The 16,933-nt window shown below is 43.6% G+C and overlaps 1 protein-coding gene across 1 annotated transcript in view; it reads left to right on the top strand.

Moving 5' to 3' along the window:
* Window positions 1-16,933, top strand: part of EDC4 (enhancer of mRNA decapping 4) — a 2,017,057-nt gene that overhangs the window by 1,601,363 nt on the left and 398,761 nt on the right. Inside the window, exon 21 of the mRNA XM_044082055.1 lies at window positions 9,868-10,048. Coding sequence (XP_043937990.1) covers window positions 9,868-10,048 — 181 coding nt within the window. The remainder of the gene's footprint in view (window positions 1-9,867; window positions 10,049-16,933) is intronic.

Genomic DNA, 16,933 nt, shown 5'->3' with positions numbered 1-16,933 from the left:
TTATTTTCCACAAATGGGCCAGCTTTGCTGTGATCTCTTTGCCTCTCCCCTCAACAACAAATGCAGCAGCTACTTCTCCCTTGTTCCTCCTCCAGGTCAGACACCCAGGGACGCTCTAGTCCACGATTGGCCTCAGGAACTCCTTTCCCCTAATTCCAAAAGTCATTCAGAAAGCAAAATCGTTGGGTTACAAAATGATCCTCATTGCCCCCTATTGGCCTAGACAGATTTGTTTTCCATTCCTTCACCCCCACCTTCTAGCCCAGCCTTGGATTCTGGACCCTGTACTGGACCTCTTGATTCATCAGTCAGGCAGGCTGCACCTGTCCCTCCAATCTCTGCAGCTCACAGCTTGGTTACTCCACTTCCAGTCCTAGCCAGGCTCCCCAGTATTTCCCCAGCAGTGCGTGATATTATTATTTCCTCCCATAAGTCAAATACAAGGAAAGTCTATGCTAGCAAATGGAAAAGATTCTCTTATTGGGCAGAATCCAGGAATTTAGATCCTTTTACAGCTCTTGTACATGAGGTTTTGGATTTCTTAGCAGAATTGTTTCATTCTGGTGCAGCGGCTGCTACCATCAGAGTGCAACTAGCTGCCATTTCAAATTTTCACGTCGGAGTTTCTAACTCCTGCATAATGTCTCACAAATTCTGTAAGGCCTTCATGAGAGGTACATCTCTACTTAGACCCCCCAGTGAAAGAGCCCCTTCCACCTTGGGATCTCAATTTGGTTCTGGCCTCCTTGATACTGCCACCCTTTGAACCAGCAGCATCATGTTCCTTGAAATTTCTCTCTTGGAAAACTCTCTTCCTAGTTGCTATTACTTCTGCCAGACGTGTTTCAGAACTTCATGCAATATGTGTTCGCCCTCCATTCCTAGTTTTTCACAACGACAGAGTTTCTCTGAGAACCAACCCATCTTTTCTACCTAACGTTTGTTCAGAACACAATTTGAATCAATCCATTGAACTTCCTGTCTTTTACCCGTAATCATTCCAACAAGGCAGAATACAGATTACAATTGGATGTGCATAGACAACTGCATTTCTGTCTCCATAGAACTAAAGAGATGAGAAAATCAGATCAGTTGTTCCTTTCATTTGCTAATAACAAACAAGGCCTTCCAGTTTCTAAAGTAACCTTGTCAAAATGGTTACCAGACACCATAGCCCATACCTACCATTTGCGACAAAAAGATCTTCCAGCAAAACCCAAAGGTCATTCAGCCAGGTCAGTATCTACTTCGGTAGCTTTTCAGTCTAGATTGCCCATAGATTCAATTTGTGCAGCAGCTACTTGGGCAGATCCTCATACATTCATTTCTCAGTACAAAGTAGATGTGGTCTCCCGGGGCAGGGCTTCCTTTGGTTCCACGGTTCTGAAGTGTCTGTTCCAATGAGCCACCCAGGATTGAGGTGTTAGGGACACACTGACATCCAGCAAGAATGAAGGCGAGATTGGACAACTTAACTTAAAGAAGTTATGTACCTACCAAAACGTTCCATGTTAGTTGTCCTTCATCTCGTCTTCCTTCTTGCGTCCCTACTTCCTTCCCCCTTCCTCGAGGATTGAGAGGAGTTTCTCAATGGTTTCACTGGCTAATTTGTTTTGTTGTTAGTTGCTTCCCAAGCAAACCATGACAATTAACTGTATATCCAGGTTGATTAATGGATTATCTTAGGTTCATAGGTAGGTACTAGGCTATCTGCCCGAGGGCATTTATAAGCCTAGCCAGTGTGTGTCGGCTTTCGTCACCCCATTGATTAATTAACTGAGTCTCTGTCAAGCAGAGCCAATGAAGTGATCCCAGGGGTGTATTTTCTGTTACCCATCCACTCGTCAAGGTTTCTCTTGAAGAGTGTTAGTGAGGGGCTCTGCCTAATGTAGTTAGGAATTTTGTTCCAAAGCATGGGGAGTCTCTGTGACAGGAATCTATCCCTCCAGCATGTTCTATTTATTGTTGTGGTGAGGTTTAGCTCACTAGAGAGCGTGGCTCGCAGTGATTTGGATTTCTTTAGGTGAAGCATGTTCATCAGTTCTGAGTTGGACATGGCTTTGTAAGTCAGGCAAGAGATCACCTCTGAGTAAGCGATATGCCACTGAGTACAGCTGGAGTTTTTTCAGTCGGGCTGCATAGGACATATGTTTGAGGCCAGTAATCCTTTTGGTGAGGTACTTTTGTGGTCTTTCCAGCTGTTGGAAGTGTCTTGTGAGGTACATCCCAAATGGGGCATTGTACTCTATGATGGGTCTGATGAGTGACGAGTAGAGGGGCACTATAACCTCGTTATTTCTAGATGCGAACCTTTTAGTATTTGGATGGGCCACATAGAAGGATTTCCTAACTACTTTGGCAATATGATTGTCAAAGGAGAGATTGCTATCTACCTGGGTCCCCAGATCTCTTATTACCTCTTCTGTATTAAGGGGGCTGCCACCTATGTGGTAATTCGTGAGTGTTTTGTTTTTCCTAAATGGGATGACTATGCATTTTTTTGCATTTAGCTTGAGGCCATGACTTTGACACCAGGTGTCCATCTCAGTAAGGCCTTTTTGGTGGATGTCCGTGTCAGACGGCGAGTCAATTATGACTCCCAGTTTGCAGTCATCGGCGAACTTGGTTAGCCATAGTCCTGTGTTTGCCTGTAAGTCTTAGAAGTATATGCTGAACAGCAGGGGTCCCAGGACAGAGCCTTGCGGGACACCACTTGTGACTGGTTTAGAGTCGGATCTGGAGCCTGCTATTCTTACCGTGTGAGTTCTGTCTGTAAGCCAGTTGGCAACCCATCTTGTGACATAGGGGTTTATGTTCAGGCTGGTGAGTTTTTCTATAATACCTGAGTGAGGAATGGTGTCATATGCCTTGGTGAGGTCAAGGTAGGTTGTGTGAACCACCTTTCCCTCGTCTATGGCCTTGGTGACTGTCTCAAAGAAGTCAACCAGGTTTAGAAGGCATGATCTGCCCTTAACAAAGCCGAACTGGGTCAGGTCAAGTGTTTGGAGGTTCCCATTGTCTTTGTTAATGAGTTCCATGATGATGCGCTCCATAGCCTTGCAGACCAGGCTAGTCAGGCTTATGGGGTGATAGGGTCAGTTGTGGCCCCTTCTTTGTGGAGTGGAATAACTGTTGCTGTGCGCCATTCTATGGGCACATAGCCTGTGGAGAGGCTGAGGTTGAACAGCGTGTTTAGGTGGGGGTTAGTTCATTCTGTAGTTCATGCAAGACGCAGCTTGGAACACCATCTGGCCCCATTGACGCTGTGTTTTTGGCTTTTGAAAGGGCTGTTTTCACCTGTGCGTCTGTGATTTCTGGGACACTACACTTTTCCGGTATTGTTGTGGGCCCTTTTGGAGGTGAGAGGGGGGTGAAGTTTGCATTGAATCTATCTGCCAGGATGTTGGCAGCATCAGTAGGTTCAGTATATTTTGTGTTATTTTGCACTAGCTCAGAGCATATCTGTGAGTTGCCACTTAGATTTTTGACATAGCTAAAGAAGGCTCAGTGGTTATCTTTCGAATCCTTGGCTATTTTTCTTTCGAAGTTAGCCTTGGATGATTTTATGAGGGACCTTAGTTTCTTACTGATACTGATCAGGGATGTCTTTCCTTGTTGGGATTTGCTTTTTTTCTGAACTAGTTTCCTCCTTTTATTGTGTGACCTGTTTATGGCAGGGGCCCACCAGACTGGTTTCTTTCTCTTAGGGGACTGAGTCTTGGTTTTGCTAGGGATGGCACGATCCATGCATCCTGGTAGGTGCTCATAGAGTGCATTTGTAAAGGATTCTGCATCTTGGGCAACGTTATCCTTTAGCATGGGGGCTTTGAAACTTACCATCTCTGTCTTAAGTAAGGTGAAGTTTGCTTTAGAAAAGTGTTTCACTGTGGTTTCCTTGGTTGGGGGTGGTGGTGGAGTGTGGACATCCACAGTGATTAGTTTATGGTCTGATCTAACCAGTGACAGGTTGACCTCCAGTGCGGAACACCTGTCGCCCATGTTGGTGATGACCAGGTCCAATATATTTTCACCTCTGGTAAGGGAGTTTACCAGCTGATCCAGGGCATTTGAGTTGATAAATTCCAGAAAGCGCTCAGCCTGGGAGTTTGTACTCAAGTAGTTTTCCCATTATCAGGGTGTTCGGTAGGACCTTCATGTTTTCCATTGTTTCCAGAAAGGCAGAGTGGTGGTCCTGGGTCATGGAAGGTGATCTGTAGCAGGCCACAATTTGTTTTGCAGATTTGCCCAATTTCAGTTGCACATGGATGGTCTCAGAGGTATCATGCTGTGCCACTAACCTGGGTGTGTAGGTATCCTTGATGAATATGGATACACCCCCTCCTTTTGTGTTTCGGTCCGTGTTCTGTGGCCGAAATATGTGGTATGAGTTGTAGCCCAGTAGTGCTGGAGTGCTCTCTGGAGCTTTGAACCAGGTTTCAGTTACTGCACAGATGTCGACGTTCTCCATACTGAGGATTGCTTCGAGCGCATGCATTTTGAGATTTAAACTCATGGCGTTGAGTAGCATAACCCTCATTTTTTTATTTGTGCTGTTTATGGAGGTGGGTTTGACTTTTGAGCCTTGCCTAAAAAAGGCACTATGGGGGCAGCAAGAGCCTTGCCCAGTATTCGAAAGCCTAGGGGTGACAGGTGCAAGCCGTCTCTTGCAAAGCAACGCGGCTTGTCGAGCATGTCGTCCCAGGCTGACAGACACTGGATCCCCTTTGAATGACGCCAGAAGCTTAGCCAATTGTTGAAATTGATCATTTTTTCTTTATACTGAGGTATCATTCTTGGTGAGGGCAGGATGCTGCTCAGGGTCATACCTGCCTGGGCTACATGATCAGAGAGCTTTTCCATGTCTCTTTTCATGTAGTCCAAGGGGGTACGTCTCAGGTCATTCACACCAACATGAACAATGACAGAGTCATATTTGTACTTGTTCTGGAGTGACCTGCGTGCTTGTGTTATGTGGCGGATTCTGGCACCTGACAGGCAGCTAACAGTAACCTTCTCCTTGTCCAGCCTAGTGAGCGGGACGTCAGTGCACCTGACTATAAAGTCACCTATTACTAGTGTTAGGTATGTTATTTCACCTTAAGGGCTGTGATTGTGTAGCACGTTGATTTTGTGTTTTGTGTTGTCTGGTTTGTGACGGGAGGTGCAGGTTTTTTGGGTGTCTGCTTTGGAGCTCTCTGATGCTTTTGCGGGTTTTTATTTAGAGCTTCCGAGTATGATTTAATGTATTTATGTGTATTTTTTGCCAGTGATGGTTTAGTAGGTCTGTGTGAGGCTGGAGGTGTGGTGCAAGTGTTAACCTTCTCCTCATGACTGTCTGTTCCAGTCTTGGGTGGAGAGACCTTAGCCTCCAGTTTGGCTGCATAATTGCATCTCTCGCATATGTTAGTGTTTTGTGGTAAGAGGAGAGGGTTGTCTGTGTACATGAGGCAGTTATAACATTTCCTCAGCATACCCAGGTTCACGAGCTGGACTGGAGAGTACACCTGAAGTTGTCCTGTGGTCATGCCTGAGTACTAGGGTGAGCTGCTTGGTTGGTGAGGGGTGGATAAAGAGCCTTGCCCTGCTGGGCAATCAAGTGTTGGGGTATATTAGTGCTTGCTATTAGGTCTGAGTAAGTGCTGGACTGTAGGATGCTTTTTGAGTGCTTAGGTTGAGAGTTAGACTAGTTTCAAGGGAAAAACTGAAGAGGACACTTAGTGGAGCCGGGAATAATTTAACTGTAGCTAACCGGTGCTGCCTGGCATGCAAAACCGTGCAAACACGTTTTTTAAACTACTAACTTCTGGGCTGGATCCACTCCTCCAGGGACAGATGGCTGCTCAAAGTTCGCCTCTCTCACAGGTGAACAGAGAAACTTCCCTCTATCCAAGTAAGGTATGGGCAACTCGGAAACTAGTATCACTGCCCTGAATTCAGCACTAGGCTGAAAGGGTGGAAAACAAGGAATGTTTTTTTTTTTTTTTTTTTTTTTATTTCTTGAAAAGATAAGGCAAAAACAATAAAAGTACATTTAGAACAGCTTTAAACAACTACAAGCGATCAGAAAAGGCTGTCGTACTTTAGTGTGTAGCCTACAACAGTTAAACAAATTATTTAAACAAAAAAACAACTTTTTAAAAGTGCAGGCAGTCAGATAAGTACAATATGTGAAAAAAACAAGCTTTTAAATCACAATAAACGCTGAAAAATCAGCGTTTAGGTGGAAAACAGAAAACTGATACTTAATCACTCCAAAGACTCTCTTTTAAGCTAGAAGGCTTGTATCAGTTTAAGGCTTTCTAGTGCTTTCCAGTAGGTTAGTTACAGGAACGATGAGAAACAAGCGCAGATGTGGTCTTTTAAACCAGAATGTTGAAAAAGCTGGACAGCTTCCCAAATGATCAGTAAACTACAATTCCTGGGCCAAGAACCACTCCTCATGTGGTAGACGGGCTACCTAGTACTTACCACTCCCACTGATAAGCTAGAAGGCTTTCCCTCCAACACAGAAAGGCTTGCGGGGCTCAGAAGCTTACTAACAGTCCTGGATACAGCAACTCTGTATCTGGACTAAGCTAGTTACAGGAAAGGCGGGAAACAAGTGCAAGTGCGGCTTTCAAACCAGAAAGTTGAAAGAGATGGGAGAAAACTGCCCAAAACGGCCAATAGCTATAATTTCTGGGCCAGGGACCACTCCTCTTGTGGTAGATAGGCTACCTAATGCTTACCACTCCCACTGATAAGCTGGAAGGCTTCTCTCCAACACGGAAAGGCTTGGGGGGCTCAGAAGCCTACAAAGAGTCCTGGATACAGCAAATCTGTACCTGGACTAGACTAGTAACAGGAAAGGCAGGAAACAAGCGCAAACACAGGCTTTTAAATCAGAAGGTTGAAAGCAATGGAAAAGCTTCCCAAACTGCCAAAAAACTATAATTTCTGGGCCAGAAACCTCTCCTCCTGTTGTAGATAGGCTACCTAGTGCCCACTGATAAGCTAGAAGGCTTCCCTCCAATACAGAAAGGCTTGGGGGGCTCAGGAGCTTACAAACTGTCCTGGTGGACTAGACTAGTTACAGGAAAGGCAGGAAACAAGCTTAGAATTTTTTTTTCTATAATTATGTCTAGTGTGAGCTATCTCAAACAAGATCTGGGTAGCTGATGCTGGGCATTCTGGGATAAGGGGTAGCCTCGAGCCAGTAAATAGCTCTCGAGCTATAGTAAGTGGCCGAGTCGGAGCCAAGGATCGGCTCCGGACCCATCTAAAGAAGGAAGGCGAGATGGGACAACTAACATGGAACGTTATGGTAGGTACGTAACTTCTTTTTCTTCCTCCTTTTGAGCCAGCTGCTAATTCTTTGATATTTTTTATACCTAGAAAACTGCTTTGCTTGTAGCCTTAACCTCATCTAGAAGAGTTGAGTTAGAGGCCCTTTTTTTTATTTTTCATAAGACTAGAGTCAGCCTTCAAACCAGTCTTCCTTTCAAGCTTGAAGTGGTTTCTGAATTCACTCTTAATCAGACTATTCAGCTACCTACTTTAATAAATTCTAAAAAGCAAGAGATTAAATTCATTTTTAGATGTTTATAGATAGTTCATGTTTTACTTAAAAAGGACAAAAGAAAATCTGTCCAGTTTTTTTTTTTCTTGCTGGAAATAAAATATGCTTACTGGTGTCTAAGCAAACTGTTTCCAAATGGATGTACATAATAATTCTCTTGTGTTATACAAATTGTATTTATTTTATTTTATTTATTTTTGTTCACCAGGAAGGTCCAACTGGGCAAAAAATACATTTTCAATAGAGGCCCAAGGAGAAAAGCTCCACGAGTGTGACATTGTAAAATACATATCAGAGGCAGTGTAAAAATAAACCTGCAGGCACAGTCATAATGCACAAGTGTGTAAAGGCCAATAACATAGTAATCAGAGGCAGTGTAAAAATAAACCTGCAGGCACAGTCATTATGCTCGTGTGTAAAGGCTAATAACATAGTAATCAGAGGCAGTGTAAAAATAAACCTGCAGGCACAGTTGTTATGCTCGTGTGTAAAGGCCAATAACATAGTAATCAGAGGCAGTGTAAAAATAAACCTGCAGGCACAGTCATTGTGCTCAAGTGTGTAAAGGCCAATAACATAGTAATCAGAGGCAGTGTAAAAATAAACCTGCAGGCACAGTTGTTATGCTTGTGTGTAAAGGCCAATAACATAGTAATCAGAGGCAGTGTAAAAATAAACCTGCAGGTACAATTGTTATGCTCGTGTGTAAAGGCCAGTAACATAGTAATCAGAGGTAGTGTAAAAATAAACCTGCAGGCACAGTTGTTATGCTCATGTGTAAAGGCCAGTAACATAGTAATCAGAGGCAGTGTAAAAATAAACCTGCAGGCACAGTCATAATGCACAAGTGTGTAAAGGCCAGTAACATAGTAATCAGAGGCAGTGTTAAAAATAAACTTGCAGGCACAGTCGTTATGCTCGTGTGTAAAGGCCAATAACATAGTAATTAGAGGCCGTGTAAAAATAAACCTGCAGGCACAGTTGTTAAGCTCGTGTGTAAAGGCTAATAACATAGTAATCAGAGGCAGTGTAAAAATAAACCTACAGGTACAGTCATTATGCTCGTGTGTAAATGCCAATAACATAGTAATAGCAGTAAGAGTGTATCTTTTTGCATTAGACAAAAATACATAAATTAGAAACAAAGGAAGTACTTCTAAAGAAGTACCATAACATTGTTGAAATAAAACATATCAGGATGCAGAGGGTATTAGTGAAAAGATTGTCACTATGTGAGGAGTAAACTGTAAAGTAGTTAGTAAAATGTGAGTAGGAAAATGAATGGAGTTGTTTGTGTGAGATTAGGAGGGTAGAAAAGGAACAGGAAACTTCAGGGGAAGCTTATTACTACTGCCAAATGATGAGGAACAGCTACCAGGAATATTTAAAGCCTGCTCTTGCTAGTCCATTGGTTACTTTCCTCAGCTTTCACAGAAGGGGCAGAGTCTGTAAGACCATTCTTGAAGGAGCCACTTGGTCCTCAGTCCACGCCTTTACAAAACATTGCAAACTGAGGGCTCAGTCTAGAGCCAGAACTGGAACATGTCATTATTGTGTTGATCTCTTTTTGAAATGCTCAAATTTAGTCCAAGCCCCAAAATACCTCCTGCCCACCAAAAAAGACAGAAAACACAGGTGAACAGCAAATATCACTTTTCTTCTTTAATATCTTTTCTGTTTTACTGGGCCCCTGTGCACGCACTGAACACGTACTGTATGTGTATATATCTACCTATTCTGAGATCACTGTACCTTGGAGACGTATTCACTCTAACAAGTTAAAATGTAGTAACGTAGGCATGTCTTCTTGGAGTGGAATCGGAGGTTTCTTTTCCCTACTGCTTCTTTGTGGTGTTTTGTTTCTGCATAGATGGGCCTGGTTTCCTTCTCTGTGATCATGTTTTAGCATTCGTCACAAACTGAGAGGATATGTACAATTCCTGTTTTAAGATGTTCTTTGTTACTGGCACAAGAAGACATCATTCAACAAGAACATGAACTTGACATCAGAAAAGTTTAGAAATGTCCAAGTGTACCCTGTGCTGTTTGAAAGTTTGCATTTTTGAAAACCTTTCTTATATCTTCGCATGAAGAGCTTGGATTAAGATAGTTGGCTTTTTTATGTTTACTACAGAATATTTAAAGATAGGTGGTACTGAAAATTGTTGACTCAGTTTTTCACCTGCCTCTGTGAATGTTGCATGATTTAAAAAAAAAATCAGCAGCAAGTACTTACAGTAGTTACTTACCTGACCAGTTGAAGTATGTAGTAGTGTGGATGTTTTTGTCATTTTTATTCTTGTTTGCAGGTAGGCTTGGAAATGCAAGACGATTTCATGACCTTGCTGCGTTGCCAGCAGAGGGAGATTATGGAGCTGAAACAGAGCCAACTGGATTTGATGCAGAGGCTTACAGACCACATGGACAGTGTCCAGAGTTCTCTTCTGGCTCACGTAGAAAGATTGCTGGAAACACAACAAGAACAAGAACGTATCCTTATGTAACTTTCTGAAACCGACCACACGTGAAAAGGGTGATTTAACACAAACACCCTCCTTGATAGGTCCTTGGTTAATTATATCATTTGCACCCCTCTAAATATGGCATTGTTTTGTAAAATTGTGTTTGGGGATATCTACACACCTCCCTGTAGTTACGGATACTGTCACATCCCGCACTGACTGCATAAGAGTACATGAACCCAGGACCTACCAGTTCTTTTTGCCAAGTTATATGGTTTAAATCTTGATCCTTGTTTTAGTCGATACAGTCCTATGGTCACATGCCCAGAAATGTAGTAAGTGTCTCACTGACTATCTGTTTAGCAGCTAAGATCCCATGTTGTTAGTGTATGTACATTTTCAGGGGAGGACACAAAGTATCATAAGTTCAACCCAGCTACTTGAAGGCAAGAATGGGAAACTTATTGGCCTGCTTGTCAACCAGTAGAATGACAGAAGAGAACTGTTTACATGCATACTGTCGGGAGGTTCATTTTTCACATCCTCAGCCATAAGTTGGAACACTGTCACCAGCACGGAGGGAAGGGATTTATGAAGAGTGGATTGTGCTGTACTGGGGGAGGTGCTTAAGGATCGGTAGGAGGCTGGGAGTAAATCAAGGTAAGCAAGGTATAGGAGTGATCCAGGGATGCTATATTCTGAGCTTTGTGGACAAGGGTGTAAGGAAGTGGCAAAAAGAGAAAAAGGGAAGTGTGGCCGCACAGGAGTCTGATACTAGCAAGTGCAGCAGAATGTAGGGCTTTACAGTAGGTGGAGAGGGTACAGTTCAAGGAAGCAAGCAAAAAGGCAACAAAGATGTTAAAGGCAGTCCATGTTGCAAAATTTCCAGAAGCACTGTCATGCAAAGGTACTGCTAATGGTAAGAGTATTGACGAGAACTGATACTGTTATTTTCCTGATTGATTATCCCTAAAGAGATATTTAGTATCCGAGGCAGTCCTTTACATCAGTTATGTCAGCGCTTTAAAGTCAGAAAGTTGAAAACTTAAATTTACCATCTGCAGACTGATGGATTAGTAGAGAGGCTCATCAAAACACTGAAATCCATGCTAAGTGAAGTTATGGACACAGATGGGTAGAACTGGGACTGACTGTACCCTGTCTTACTGTTTGTCATAAGAGAGATGCCATAAGCTTCAATAGGCTAACCCCTTTGGAACTTTTATACAGCAGGCATTTCAGAGGACTGTTCTGACATTGCTAGAGAAATGAGGTGAGAACTTGAGAGCAGTTGATACAATTTAAAGGCTTCAGGGCTTACAAAGCCCATTTCTTCTAGTCTTGCAGCATTAAATCTGGTTCTGTTCCTAGTACAGAGGCACATGCAGAAAGCCTAAGAGATGCAGCAACTAGCTTATAGTAAAACTGCCCAACTAAGAGAACTCCAGCCTCCAACTCAGGTGAACAGATATTAGTAAGCAAATTACTAGCCAAGTGGTTAAAGGTCTGTTTCAGGTGATTGAAGGATTAAAGGTGTAGACTTCAAAAGAAGAGTGCATCTATCATGTGACTGTGTTGAGTTCAGGGAAGGAAATAGAAGGCTGTGTGGTGAAAGAAGAGTGCATCTATCATGTGACTGTGTTGAATTCAGGGAAGGAAATAGAAGGCTGTGTGGTGAGCATTCAAGGTGATGGTAATGCAGAAACCGTCAGAGAAACCTGTACATGAAGCTCAGCTAGAAGAATCCCTTTCAAAAGTAGGAAGTAACACACATTTTATTAAGAATTAAAGAAGTGTTTCCCAGAGATGTCTGGGAGAACTAAACTGGTAGAGTATAACATAGAGACAACACTACAAATTAGGCTGAGACAGTAGTGAGTACTATGGAAACAATAAGGAAGGAAGAATCACAGAGTGACTGTAGCAGCCCTGCAGTGCTAGTGCCCAAACCTTCGGGAAGTATCAGATTCTGTAATGACTGAAGAGTCACAGAGTGACTGGAGCCGCCCTGTAGTGTTAGGCCCCAAACCTTACAGAAGTATCAGATTTTGTAATGACTGAAGAGTCACAGAGTGACTGGAGCAGCCCAGCAGTGTTAGTTCTAAACCTGAGGGAAGTATCAGATTCTGTAATGACTAAAGAATCACAGACTGACTAGACAAGCCCAGTAGTCCTAATCCCTAAAGTTGAGGGAACCTCTTTGGCATCTGCTTTTCTGAGGTAAAAGCAAATACCAAGGTAAGCAGTCATTGAATTCCCAAATGAGCTTGGCATCCTGCAGCAAGGTTTATCCCAAATAAATAACTGGTGGCAAAATCATAGGCTGAAACTAAATGCCAAAAAATGCATTATTATATCCTTAAGGAAGTCACCTACCCCAGGGAACTACCACATTAACAATACATCCCTGAGAACTGACCCATTTATTTGGAATTTGGGAACTTATGTGGATAATGACCTAACTTTTGACCAACATGTGTCTGTTGTTGTAGGGAAATCCTTCTGTGTTGTGTTATACAACAAAGGGATTGTGTCTAGATCTAGAGATGTCATTGTTCCCCTTTACTCAGCCCTCATTAGGCCAGTCATTGAATATAGACTGGAACCCCTAGAAAGTACCTTACTAAAAGGATACAAGGCCTAAACAACATATCTTACATGGACCAACTCAAAACCCTGTCACTGTACTCACTCTATATATTACAGATTGCTAAGCGGTGACCTGTGTCTGGCACATAAGGCATCCTCTGATCCATTACTGATGAATTTGCTGCACATCAGCAAGTCAGGTGGCATCAGAAATACTCAGTATAGGGATCTAAACCTCTTCTGCAACATCAACAGAACAGTTTGGATGAACAGGAATATCTTTTAGAGGATACCACTGCTCTGAAACAAACACACCATTCACATAAAACAAAGTTCATCCCTGTCCATATTGAGGTGTCTTGGACTCGCTCATTTCCGTCCCAACCCTCTTTGGATTCTGTGTCCAAGTCAGCTCATTATGTACGACATGGGCAGTTCACTAAGCCTCAAGGGTTCTTGCTTGGTAAGCACCCCCTTTGATTCTGACCCTTCCCCATGGGGGAGGGCCATAGGAAATTTGCCTGTAAAAGGTGGTGGAGGATTCCAGTTTTGATGAGGGGAAGACATTCCCAAGATCCCCTTTGGAAGACGTCTCCTTTGCAGATATTCTGGAATTGATGAAGCAGAGAGGGGGTTAGTCCACAAAAGCCCCCCCAGAGGAATTGGTATTTCTTGAGGCGTTTGGTTTTAGCTCTTCTACCTTTTGGGTGGTTCCAACTGCTGATGAGTTAAAAGACCTGGTCCCTCAGCAGTCCTGGAAGGAACTCATTGTGATGGAGTGTATCCCATGTAAGCTGGATAAGATAATGGTTACACTTAGAAATAAGATTCAGTGGATTAAGGGTTCCCTAGTAGATGCCATGGTTGTGATGGCAGTCATTAAGAAGGAGCTTTCAGAGGAAAGCATCCATCCAGCCTCCAGTCGAGAATCTAGGGAGTTGAACAGATTTGGGAAACGGAAGTAGCGTTCAGTGACTTTTGCACTTTGAGCACTGAACTACTTGGCCCGTATGACTCATTTGTAGAGGGACGTGACTAAAGAACTATCAAAATCTCTCTCCGGTAATCATCCTGTTGACATCCAGAAATCGGTGGAGCCACAGCTGTCTTCCCTACAATCAGTGACCAACGTGTCTGTGTGTCTGCTTTCTAATGCAGCTGATGGCATGGCTAGAGCAATAGGTAGCCAGCTTCATTGTTCGTCGTCACATCTGGGTGCACCCACGCTGTCTTACTGACTTCAGTGTTTTACTCTTTTGGGACCAAAGGTTAGATAAACGCTTACCAGAAGCAAACAGGAAAACAAAACCCTCTCTGCAGTTGGCATATGATGTTCTTCATTCCACATTGCTGCAGTCCTAACTATTGGGTAGTCCGCTGTCCAGTCGGCCCGAATACCAAAGTATATGGCTGACGTCGGTCAGGGCGCATTAGACTGACGTCAGTACGTCAGGGTACTAATGCGCATGACCGACGTCATATCCTCAGTCTTTTTTGCCGCATGGTCCGATGCAGAAGCAATTTTGCGAGTGCAGGTTGGCGTTCTGAAAGTTTCTGAAGTCAGAGTTTCAGACCGAATCAAAGTTGGCTAAGTACCCGTTAGAATATTTTGGTTTTTCTTGCCTCAGTATTTAACCGGATGTCAGAAAAAGTGAATAACTGTATTTCTTGTGGGAAACAGATACCTCATAGGGATTACCATACTTTGTGTATACCTTGTTTAGGGCCTGAGCACGACGTTGTTGGATGCCGCTCTTGTGCTAGATTTAACAAACGCACTATTAAGAGAAGGTTAGACTGTGCCAGGTTAGTTTTTGGGAAGCGTTGTAATTATAAAATGCCGCCGGATGCTCCGACCAAAAGCGCAAGGACAAAGCAGCAAAGCCTAGAGTGGAAGAACCGACAGTCCCAGACGCCGGTTCTTTAGAAGGCTCAGTGGAGCGGAGGTTCTGCCAGGAGTTTCTTTGGAGTCTCAGGGAGAGACTTTACTGTTACAGGATGTATCCTCTCAGGAAGTAGGCCAGGCTGAGGGGCTTCTCAGGTGGCTGTTCTTCCCTCTCTTCCTAAGGTGGTTAGAGCCTCCCTTCTGTTTCCAAGGCTTCTTTGAGAGGCAGGCCAAGTTTAGCTTCAGTGGGGGTTTCTCCTAGTGCTTCAGGGTCTTTGCCTAAGAAACATATGCTTAAAATGGCAGAGGATTTGATTACTATGATTAGAGGTTCTATGCCCTCCTGATAAGTGGCCTAGGGTGTAACCTGGGTTTGAGTGTATTGAGCTATGTTCGATGGCTTCTGTGTCTTCGGCTGAAGACTTGCAGGAGTATCCTCCTTATTCTGATTCTGATGTGGATGATTCTACTCCTTCAGCTTCTCCTCCTGAGGATTTTTCATTTTCAGAGACTCTGCATTCCATGAGGGAGCATTTTAAATGGGAAGGTCAAGATTTCTCTGATTCCAGGAAGAGGCTTAGGGAATTCTTGTTTTTACCCCAGCATAGGCCTTTAGCTATACCTCCTGTTCTGAATGTGGTGGAAGATGTTTTTGCAGAGGCTTCCCTGAATCCTGATTCTTTGCCTCCTGCCCCAGTTAAACCGGATAGGTACTATAGGGTGCCTGAAGCTCATAAGTATCTTTTTAAGAGTCCTAGGGCAGACCCAGAAACTGTCTCTCAGGGGCCTAAAGGTGTGAAGGCCTCTGTTGTTAAAAATCCTGTCCCTCCTGATAAAGAGGCAAGGGCTTTGGATAGATGGGGAAAGAAAGTGTATACTTCTTCCACTTTAGCCATGAGGGCGTTGAATTGTCAGTTTCACATGTTAAAATATCAGAATTATCTCCTTTCACAATTGAAATCTAAGGTGGATGCTCTGGAAGGTATTGAGTGTAAAGAGTTGCAGGATTTAGTTCATGTGTCTGAACAGGTGGGTAAACATTCCTTGCAGTGTGGTTTTGATGCTGTGCAGGCCTCCTCGAGGTGGCTGCCACTGGTTCTGTTCTGCGTAGGCACGCCTGGTTGAGAGATCAGAATTTAGCTGAGCATGTTAAACAAGGATTTTGGATGCTCCTTTACAGTCTGATGTGTTGTTTGGTTCACCTGTGGAAGCAGTTTTAAAGAAAATGGAGGACAAGGCTAAGTCTATGCAAACTGTTATGATTTTTGCAGGTGCAGCCTCCAAGTTTAGTAGAAATTGGCCTACTAAGGGATGGACTTATCCTGCTTATGATTCCCAGTCTAGGGGTAGGTCTAGACGTGGTAGGGGCAGAGCTCAAGGTTCTTTTAGGCCTAGGACAGGGAGTTCCCCTGCTCAGACTTCTGGTGAGGGCAGGGGTCAGTCCTTCGTAAGCAGACCCAATGACCTGCCTTTTCAGCTGCCAGTTCATTCTCGCCTGGCAGCACCTTTGGGAGGAAGGCTGTCTCCTTTCAAAGAAAATTGGGATTTAATTACCCAAGACAGATGGGTTCTGGATATCATTCACCACGGTTACAGGTTTTATTTCCATACCTTGCCTCCTTTCAAAGGCATGCCAGACATTCCTCCTCTACAAAGAACAGAGGCTCACAAGCAAATTTCTCTGTTGCTCCAAATAAGGGCCATTCAGCCAGTTCCTGTGCCAGAAAGGGGCCTAGGATTTTATTCTCGCCTGTTCCTAGTACGAAGAAGGGGAACACGTGGAGACCAATTTTGGATTTATCTATCCTCAACACTTATCTGGACATTCCCAAGTTCAAAATGTTGATGTTACAACAGCTTTTACCTCTGCTGGGCAAAGATCACTGGATGGTAACTTTAGATCTCAAGGAAGCTTACCTTCATGTGCCTATAAGACTAAGTTGCAGGAAGTATCTGCGCTGAGCTGGAAATTCTCATTATCAGTTCTCTGCATTGCCCTTTGGCTTATCTACTGCCCAGAGTATTCACAAAGGTTCTGGCTCCAGTGATAGCTTACTTCAGGCTAAAAGGAATTCAAATCTATCCTTACTTGGACGACTGCCTGATTCTGGCTCAAGAAAAGGAAGACCTTCTACAGCATTTGGAATATGTCATAGCAGTGCTAAGATGCCTAGGGTATTCTGTGAACGAAATAAAGTCCAGTCTAGTACCCTCTCAAGACATGTGCTTTCTGGGTGTGAGACTGAATACAGCAGCCCAGATGGCCTTTCTAACCCTGGACAAACAAAGAATCTTTCCAGTTACTTCCATCAACTATCTCTTCAGTCCGGGCTGACTGCAAGGACAGTCCTTCAAGCCTTAGGGTTCATGGCATCTTGTATTCTGGTGCTTCCCAATGCCAAACTGCATATGAGGAAGCTGCAATGGTATCTCAAAAAT

The sequence above is a fragment of the Protopterus annectens genome, chromosome 8.part1 (assembly GCF_019279795.1).
Source record: "Protopterus annectens isolate FY-2018-M chromosome 8.part1, PAN1.0, whole genome shotgun sequence".
NCBI lineage: Eukaryota > Metazoa > Chordata > Ceratodontiformes > Protopteridae > Protopterus > Protopterus annectens.
Note: the sequence above shows the minus strand (reverse complement) of the source record. Positions and strands in the feature narration are given on the sequence as shown.